Source organism: Pygoscelis adeliae, unplaced genomic scaffold, assembly GCF_000699105.1.
Source record: "Pygoscelis adeliae isolate BGI_AS28 unplaced genomic scaffold, ASM69910v1 Scaffold82, whole genome shotgun sequence".
Lineage (NCBI taxonomy): Eukaryota > Metazoa > Chordata > Aves > Sphenisciformes > Spheniscidae > Pygoscelis > Pygoscelis adeliae.
In genome coordinates this window covers 1,552,541-1,562,288 of record NW_008824287.1, presented here as the reverse complement: position 1 = coordinate 1,562,288, position 9,748 = coordinate 1,552,541, and the positions used below count along the sequence as shown (strand labels likewise).

The 9,748-nt window shown below is 39.8% G+C and overlaps 1 protein-coding gene across 1 annotated transcript in view; it reads left to right on the top strand.

Moving 5' to 3' along the window:
* Nucleotides 1-3,742: 3,742 nt before the first annotated feature.
* The window catches only part of TTC39A (tetratricopeptide repeat domain 39A), a 42,649-nt gene continuing 36,643 nt past the window's right edge, over nucleotides 3,743-9,748 (top strand). Inside the window, exon 1 of the mRNA XM_009318719.1 lies at nucleotides 3,743-3,807. Within this exon, the coding sequence (XP_009316994.1) occupies nucleotides 3,743-3,807 (65 nt within the window). The remainder of the gene's footprint in view (nucleotides 3,808-9,748) is intronic.

Below are 9,748 nucleotides of genomic sequence, written 5' to 3'. Positions count from 1 at the left end.
AGAGAGGTTGCATGCTGAAGGTTGGCTGAGCATGTAATTGTTACCAGAGAAGTGGTATTCAAATAAAAAACTGCCAACTCAAGTCTTGAAGAACTTGGCAGAAACAGCCAGAGCCTTCACCATACAGAACAGTAAAGACCATTTGGAGAAATACAGTATCAATTAGGAATTGTATAAACAGCTAGTGAAAATGATGAATAATCTTTTCAGAGTAGCCCATGATCCTGCCATGGAAGCACCCCGGTTAATTTTAAGTTGTAAGCAGTGGTTATTCCCAACTGAGGAAAAAAAAAATCCAGTAATGTCTTTTATCTCCTTCTGTGGCCCAGGTACATAGTGCTGTTACGAACATGTAATGGAGTCATTAACGGGGCAGCCTGTGGACCTATTACAGTAATTTTTATACCAAATGCAGCACAGGCTTTCCCTGTACAGGATGTCATAAAAACAGCAAGAGATTAGTCAGGTATGTTAATGTCTTCAGGGTATCTTCCTGAAATTACCCTTCGCTTGTTTATCATTTTTGGGTCTTCCTTCAGCAGTTGATGTCTTCATTACTGGTCCTGCTTTGTGTAATCTAACAAATAAGACCATATATAGGAGAAAAGACATGTATAATTTTTAACATTAGATGCTCATGGAGAGACTAACTTTTCTAAGTAGATCATAGCTGATCAACTTCTACAGTCCAGCTGTCGTAACGAGATGACTGCTTTTCCTGCTTGTAGCTGCCCTTATGTACAGGACCAGTACTGCTGATGTGCCAGTTTAGGAGCATACATTATTTTATCTTGGGCAAATTCGGCCAGGTGAGCTCACTCCACTGATGAAATTGTTTATGCCAACCCACCCCATTTTGCATGACATTAAAGAGAGATTTTTACAAAGAACATGTTGAGTCTCGCTACCTCCCAAAGTTATAGGAACCAACAAGAAGCAGCAGTTTGGCTGGTGGATTGAAGCCTGTTTTGTGGAGAATCCTTGCTGGAAAGAAGTAGTTTCTTGTCTCTCTCACCTGTCTGTTTGTCACAGTTGCAGCAATTAATGCCTCAATCAATTCTCCGGCATTTCAGCTGGCCTCACTTGATTCTCCGTTCTGGTTCGTAGGTTTCTGATGTGGTTCGCTGCTCCATGCAGTAATTTTTGTTGTTTCAGATCTGTAATTACAGGGATATTTGACTTCTGCTTAGTTTGTACTGAATGAAAGATAGCAGGTGCTGCCACTAATTTCAGACAGGTCTGTAGATCAAAGATGTGCTGGCAACTGCCAGCACTTCTACATTAGTAGCAAGTAACCAGTGGTATATGAACTTCATGTGTCGTGGACCGGCTTCCAAATCACTCATTTGTAGTATGTTGTAAGTGAACTACGATGCTCGTAACTCTCATCGTATCATCCATAATGACCAATCAGAGAGTACGGTATCGCGGGCAGGCAGGCAGGCAGACACTGCCCTACTCTGCGCTCACAGTGTGACTTGCACTCAGAGCTGGTTAAGTAGTACCGAGTGCTGCTGCTAGATGTTCGTGCCTAAATGCTGAGTGGGCATACAAATGACTATGTCAGAAAACACAAGAGATTTAGCAGAAAGGTAAGTAGCAGCGCACAGCATTTTCCATTTGGCTTAGAGGTGGTTCTGATATTGCTGTTGAAAGCAGGAGAGAATCTGCAGCCCACTGAAGCATGACTAATCAGTTTGCTAAAATGCTTAGCGCTCTCTAGTTTAAGGTATTTCTTCTCTATTGTTAACAGCAACAAATGATGATTTGTAGCATTTATGTAAGGTGTGTATTGTGTTCGGGTGTTAAGCCCTTTACTTGGGAACTACATCAAATGTCAGGTTTCCTTGGAGCATGAGGGGAGTGTGCAACTTGTATTTTTGCTGCTGCTGGGGGTGGCACTGTGTTAATAATTGTTATTCCAGAAAAGATGCCAAGTAATTAATACATCTTATTTGTGCTTTGAGCTTCAACAGTGTTTTTTTCTTTGTCATCTTTCTGTTTCAAAGGAATATTTTGTAAAGGTTTATTTATATTGAATGGGGTAATTCTCCTGCATGATAAGAAACAAACAAACAAAAAACCTAGGTAAAATGTTACTAGTCTAAATATTTTAAAACAGGTCAGAATATGTTTTATATAGTGTTAAATATGCTGTTTGGTTCAGGGACATGGGTTTAAAAAAAGCAGGTAAGAATTGTAATTCATGTAAACAATAATTGGCAAAGTTTTAATTATGACAGTAAGTAAGGCTCAGAATAGTTAGGCAGACATGATATTGCATATTGTATGAGGCGGATGCCAAGACTTGGTTAATCAATGTTTGCAAAGCACTTGGAGAGGCTCTTGAGTGCAGGATTTGCAGTGTATCTGAAGTGTGATGACAACAGCCGCTATGAACAGTGTCATGTAATGTTTCTCTCAAATTTATAATCCTGTTTTTCATATATATAATTATGCTCTTTTTTCCTTTGCAGTCATTATTCTTAAAAACAAAGCCAAACCACTGCTGCAGTCAGTGGTTATTACTGATGCTGTCTGTTTGTTCTGTGCTCCCCTGTCTTTTCCCAAGATGATACCAGGACTTTGCTTTCTGTTTTTCCTTTCAGCAGGCTATGTGTTGGGCCATTTTTTAAGGAAGTAACAGTTTCTAAGTCACAAGACAGATCACATCAGTTAGAGCTGTTCGGAGTCAGGAACATGATGAGGATTTGTTTGTGTTTTGTTGGGGGAGCTTTTTTGTATGGACTTGTATACAACATATTAGTGCAGTATAGCTCTTTGATCATTAGATGCAGATGTTTCAACTGTCCTGACATTGGCCAGGTTACCTTAACTTTGTTAGTGCAAGGTCTTATTGTTTCTTCTGTGGATTTTTTTGTCCAGCAGTTCTGGTGCTGATGAACTTGGGCCAAACTTATTCAGCTGGTCTGTATTATCCTGTTGCCAGTAACCCACAGACCAGCTGAGAACCCTTGTAACAGGTCAGGCTGACACCTGAATGTTGTAAAGGAGAAAAGTACAGCCAGAATAAACCACTGAGATAATCTTCTGACTTTGAGATGCAGCGGCAGTTTTTTTTGTTTGAGTGCAGTGGCACTTTTTAGGGACAGTGATGTTCCCAGGAGTGTGCACAATGTGAAATTTTAACCCACCTGCAAGCCTGTAGTGGCCTACTGGTCAGGAACCATGCAGAACATGAGCTGAATTAAAGCAGATGTTCTAGCAGCAGTTGATGTAATAATCTGATGCAGTTTGGCAATGTCTCATCCTTAAAGTGACAACATGATCATAATGTCACTAGACTGTAGTCTCTGTCAGCTTTACACACAGTCAGATGTGTATTGTCATCCAATGCTTCTGTGTTCCTGATACCTGAGCTCATCAGATTGCCATGCTCCCTTATGGTAAATTCTGCATGTCCAGGCTGTAAATAATACAGCATATGCAGTTTATCTTATTTTCAGAAAGTACAAAACTTGAATTGCTTTCCACATGTCACAGAGTAAGAGCATAGTTTAAAAAAACCCAGACCACAAACATAACGGAAGACACTTTCATTTTTTGCAATCACTAGAAATGTAATAACAGATTATACATGGGAATAAAGCTAGAACTGAAGATGAGGAGTTCAAACGTAGCAGTAATGCACCAGTAGAAGGAGAACAGATGTGCTGAGTTTATTCTCTCTTCTTCTGGCAGGTCACCTACATCAGACCTCAACACGGCATTGCATGAGTGTATGGCAGCTCTGGATTTATTTCTTAACAACAAGTTCTCGGATGCTTTGGCTTCTTTACAAGCAAAGTAAGTTGATTACATTTACTAGTTTTCCTCTGTTTATTTTTCTTTGCTTCACCATCTATCAGGAGAATTGACTAGACAGCTAGTTCTCTGTTAATAGTTCATAAGACTGCATGGTTTTGGTTCAGAAGGGGGTGGTAAGTTAATGTGTTAAGTTTTGGGGAAGACAGAAAAGTGCGTTATGCTTGGGTGAGTAAATAACAAGATTGATCAAAGGTAACTACAAAAAGTACAGAATTGTTGTCCAAAGAAGTAACCCCTCAGCTGTAGTACAGCATGTGAGATTCTAGCTCCTGGAAGAATAAAAACCATCTTCTGTCACTTTTTTTTTCCCCATATTTTTCTGCATACTGTGAGAATTTGAGAATTCATAGTTTTGTGTCTAAATGAGCAACTGACCATGAATTGCCAGGTTTGGGACACATTACTTTAGGTATGAATTATTTTTTTTTGTTGTTTTTTAATAACCACTTGCAGAAACTTTCTCACAGCTTATTTTGCAATTCAGTGTTGTGGTCATGCACTCTGTTTCCTAATTACATTGCAGCCCAACATGTAATGAGTCGCCCAGCTGCAAGCAGTGAGGTCATAAAATAGCTTCTAAAAATTGTTGTGTCTTTACAATGTCTCTGATTTTTCATCCCCTGTCCTGAAGTTACCTGTGCTCTTGGCTTGTTGAAGTCTGTGGTTAATTCACATTTTTTTCCCCCAATTTTCCCCATTTGTTTTTGAGCCATCAGCAAATTACATCATGCCTTCTTTCAGGCCACTGGAATATGAAACAAGTAAAATTCATAGGTAATGCAGTAGTGTGTGTTTGATATGCATCAGGGGTAACTATAGTGAATACTACATATCTGCTTTGCTGAGGTATCAGCCTCAGTCTTTGATGCCAGAATCTGTAGCTTAACCATGTAAGTACACTCTGTGCAAGACATTAATGATAAATTGTAGGCTCAGATGTATTAATAATACTGGTTTTATTCACAGCAGTAGTGTTTTTTGTTTATGTGTCATCAGAAGATATCCTAAAAATGGTAAGAAGAATAACCGTGTTTTCATTAAATTCTGACAGTAAAGCCCCTGTGCCCATCTGGAAATGCTTACTCAGTGCTTAGCATAAAATAGGGAGATATTTTATTGAAGGGGGTTTCCAAAACACTGCAAAAGCTAGTGAGGCTGTGGTTGTTTTTTTTTCTGTAAATCCATTTTTCTTCTATTGCATATGGTTTTTATTCAGCTTTTGTTGGGCCCTGCAGAATATATTTCATGAGCTGATACTCTGTTTTTGTACCTGACTGTATTCCACGCTGCAAAACCATTTTGAAACTGATTTTTCATGTTAGCCTGTTGTTATGAGAAGGCCCTTATTCCTGTTGCCTTTGGCAGTGAGGGAAATAACAGACTTAGGATCTTTGTGAGTGTAATGCAGAAACGGGATGCTAAATTTCCCCACAGATGATATCCATTATGGACACACTCCTTCTCTTTAGGGAATGACAAGTGCTGTAGAGTGGGCACATGTGGCAATACTGAGTGTTTTCTTTAGGAGTCATCAGTTCCTCACTGTTGCCTTTTAGCGTGCTGAGATTTGAAATTGGTTTTCACAGTCCATAAACAATACTATCTTTGTTTAAAGAAATACTTTTCAGTTTTTACATGCTTGTAAAGAATTTCATCTCATAGATTTTGCAGCTTTACCACTTATGTTGTAGGGCATACTCTGCTCTGTATTACATTACTGCAGATTCACTAAATTACTCACATCTGGCTTCCACAATAAGTGTATTTTCAACTGATTTGTACCATGTGTAACTGAGAGCAGATTTGGCAATGTATGAGAGTTAAAATCGGAAGATCTTTCGTAGCAGCTTAAAAATAAATATCTGAGGACAGTGTCTAGACTTGTGTTGAGGTAAAGCTCTTTTTTTGCTGTTAGAAAAGCAAATCCATCGTAAAGAAGAGATCTCATTTCATAAAAAAATTCATCTGGCATTTTTGCTTCATGTTACGTAACTTTTCTTGTTTCCTCAGCTACCTTTTAGGTTTTAGAGTCAGTTTTCTTTATTATCGTTAACAATCATTATACAATAGTGGGCTCCAATTATCTTGTGGTTTCTGCAGTAAGTTTAATTAAATTCATCCTTTATATGGAGTATTCACACTAAGTCTAAGAACTCTTAAGAAATTCCTTAAATTCAGTCATCAAATACAGCAGTGCTTTTCAATATGTAACCTGTTAACTGTGACAATGAGTAACACTGAAACTGTTTAGTCACTGGAGTGGGAAAAAAAATCTAATCTTCCTCCTCAACCCTGAGATACGTACAGTAAATCAATTAAAAGCTGACTAGATTTTAGCTCTCCTGTAATTGCAAACAGATAATCATAAATTAAAGAGTTGATTCTGGTGTGATGTCCCCTTTCCTTCCCCAAGACAAATGTTTAATATTTCAATAATTATCCTGAAGGAAAGCATGACATAATCACCTGATAGTTTGCTGATGTTAAGTCACTTGGGAGAATGGTAAATAATAAAGATAAATGCATGACAGAGTAATCTGGATCATTGGATGAGCTGCAACGCATCTGTGTTGCTGCTTGCAGTATTATAAGAACAATATGAGAACAATTCATTCTGGGCAGTTGACTTTATTCTGAAAATAGTCTCCAAAAAGCACTTGGTGTTGTTTGGTGGAATGTTAATTCTAGAATGACTGTGTTTGAACGGTAAGTTCAATCCTTTGATGTGGGAGTATCTCAGGTAGGTGTGAAGAGATTGTGTTACTGCTCTGCTAGTTACATGTGAAACTCTTATTGGAATAGTATAGTTATGTGGTACCTATTTATTATCACTAGAATTCTTAATATAAACCCAATTTACAATATTAAATGTTATCTTGTGTATTCTGATCTTTTAAAAGTTTAAAGAGGTTACTAAGGAATGAAGCCTTTTGTAATGACTGTCTTCATGGTGTGGTGAAATGTTCTTGCCCTTGTAGAACAAAAGCAAACATGAGGTTCAGTGGGGTGGAGGAGCTTTCTCTGGGAACTGATCTAACAAAGAAGGTGTGTGATTGTCAAACTGAGAGCGGTGAAAAGAGTAAGGAGAAGCACATGGAGGTAGAGTGAAGCTCTAGGCAGTGTTTGGATAAAGATGGTGTACAGCTCTGCAGAAAGCTCGAGTTAGCTATTTATGGTAAAGAATGTCAAGAACATGAAGGTCGTCATTATTTCCAGGGGCTTTTTATCTTTTTATGCCTGGAGTCCGGAAGAACACAACTTTTATAGTCTTTGTAAATAAATACATTGCTGCCAAAACCTGACTTAATTGTTGGTTTCACCTCCTAGCTGAAAGAACTTACTGGATTCCAAATTTTGGAGAAGGGCTTAGATCAAAAAAGCTCAGGGTTACTCTTGTTGAACTGCAGCTTTTTGGCATAGACCAGACTTAGACCGTTCTGGTGGCTTGTGGTAATTAGGGAACCAGGTTGGTGGCTGATTAGAACGGTCCTTCCAGTAAACTTAATACCAGTGGGGAGTTTTCATAGGAAACAGTTTTTTATTGGAAAATGTTGATTCATCAAGATGGAGAGTGTCTACGGAAGCCCATGCAGTAAGTCTAGTGGGTTGTTTGTACATTGGGTGGAACTTCTGGTCAAAGATGAGGAAAGTCTTCAGGCCCCGTGTGACCACATTCTCCTGATGCAGTTTCAGTTTGGGCCTTGATCTCTCACTTTTGGGTATACCTGGATGAACGGACTGTTGGCTGGTCTGGGGAGGGTCTTTCTCACTCTGTGTTGTTGGATTTGTTTCACTTGTTAGAAGCATCTTGATACTAAATCAGGGCATGGACTTGAACCTGGGGTTTCTGTAACCTGGTGATGCGTGTCCTGCCTGCTGGATTATTGTAAAAGGATCCGCAAAAAGATTTTGGGCACTGTGTTTTGCACAAAAAATACTAGCCCCTGGGTTAATTCTGAGGTCAAAACAAGCCAAGCTTTTTGATTTTCATACTTCAGCTGGAGGGGAGAGCTGTCACTGTCCTCACTTAGGTACTTTTTTTCAAGCAGGATACAAGTGTTCTCCAACAGCTCTGAAGAAAGGGCAGTACTACAAGATGATAATGATTACACCGTAGTTGGAGAACAGGCATGTGGCATAACTCCATAAGTGCCTAAAGATACTACTTATAATCCTCTTATTCAGCCATGTGATACCAACTACTGGGATAAGTCATTAATCAGAATATTAGTTGTATTTATGTTATAAAGGCTTGTTAACTCCAACAATGTCCTGGGGAAAGTGCTGCTGAGGAATACAAAGAAGAAAAAAAAAACTATCCATTTTCATTCTGTGTCCATCCGTATAAAATGCAGGCCTTGAAATTTCTGGCAATATGCCAGGATGTAACTGGCAACTTTAATTGTATGGTTAGTATAAATAGCATAGATAACTGTTACATTTGGTTGCGTTTCTACCCACCTCCCAGCCCCTGGAAAAAAAAAGAGTAAATTTGAGTGTTGCTAAATACCAGTTGACTAATGATAACCATTAATTATTATCTCCTGTAAATATTAGAAGCAAAATAGATGAAACCATTGATTTGGGCAGGAGTGATTTGGTATCAGAAGCAAATTACTGGAGAGGGAAATCATCTTCACCATGTATATGTGAAAAGTATAAATTTTCCTTTTAGTGCACTGAATTTAATATTTATCTGCTTTGATTTTGAAAGCAAATTTCTAAAATTTTGGAAGGGGACTATTTTAGTGCCTTCCCTGTGCTTTGAATTTGAACCTTTGGAAGGTTTTTTTTTTAATAAATACGAGATTAAGTGTGTTTCTCTGCGCCCACTGACGCTGATGAGTAATCAAATGAACAGGAACACTTCATCAGGCTGGCATTTTATAGTATGTTCATTTTTTTTCTACTTTGCATTATCAGTCTACTGAAAGAATTGTGATGCAGGAGGCGAAGACAGAGCTGTCCTGGCTCCACTGGATTTTAAACTAATTTCTCCATTATCTGTCTGTTCTTATGCATGTTGGAAATGAGATGGATGTTAGCGTAGTCTGTGGCTCATAGTACTTACGGCAGTAGGTGATTTGATCCATCTGCGGGTCCTGAAGGAGCTGGCAGATGAAGTTGCTAAGCCACTATCCATCGTAATTGAGAAGTTGTGGCAGTCTGGTGAAGTTCCCACTGACTGGAAAAGGGGAAACATAACCCCCATTTTTAAAAAGGGAAAAAAGGAAGACCTGGGGAACTACAGGCCAGTCAGTCTCACGTCCGTGCCTGGGAAGATCATGGAACAGATCCTCCTGGAAGGTATGCTAAGGCCCATGGAGGACAGGGAGGTGATTTGAGACAGCCAGCATGGCTTCACCAAGGGCAAGTCCTGCCTGACTAACCTAGTGGCCTTCTACGATGGAGTGACTACATCAGTGGACACGGGAAGGGCTATAGATGTCATCTCTCTGGACCTCTGTAAGGCCTTTGACACGGTCCCCCACAACATCCTTCTCGCTAAACTGGAGAGGTATGGATTTGATGGGTGGACTGTCCGGTGGGTGAGGAATTGGTTAGATGGTCACATCCAGAGGGTAGTGGTCAACGGCTCAATGTCCAGGTCTCCACTGGTGACAAGTGGCATCCCGCAGGGGTCCGTATTGGGATGGGTACTGTTTAATGTCTTCATCCATGAGATAGTGGGATCAAGTGCACCCTCAGCAAGTTTGCAGATGACACCAAGCTGAATGGTGCGGTCGACATGCCAGAGGGATGGGATGCCATCCAGAGGGCCCTGGACAAGCTCAAGAAGTGGGCCTGTGTGAACCTCATGAGGTTTAACAAGGCCAAGTGCAAGGTCCTGCACCTGGGTTGAGGCAACCCCCGGTATCAAGACAGGCTGGGGGATGAAGGGATTGAGAGCAGCCCTGCC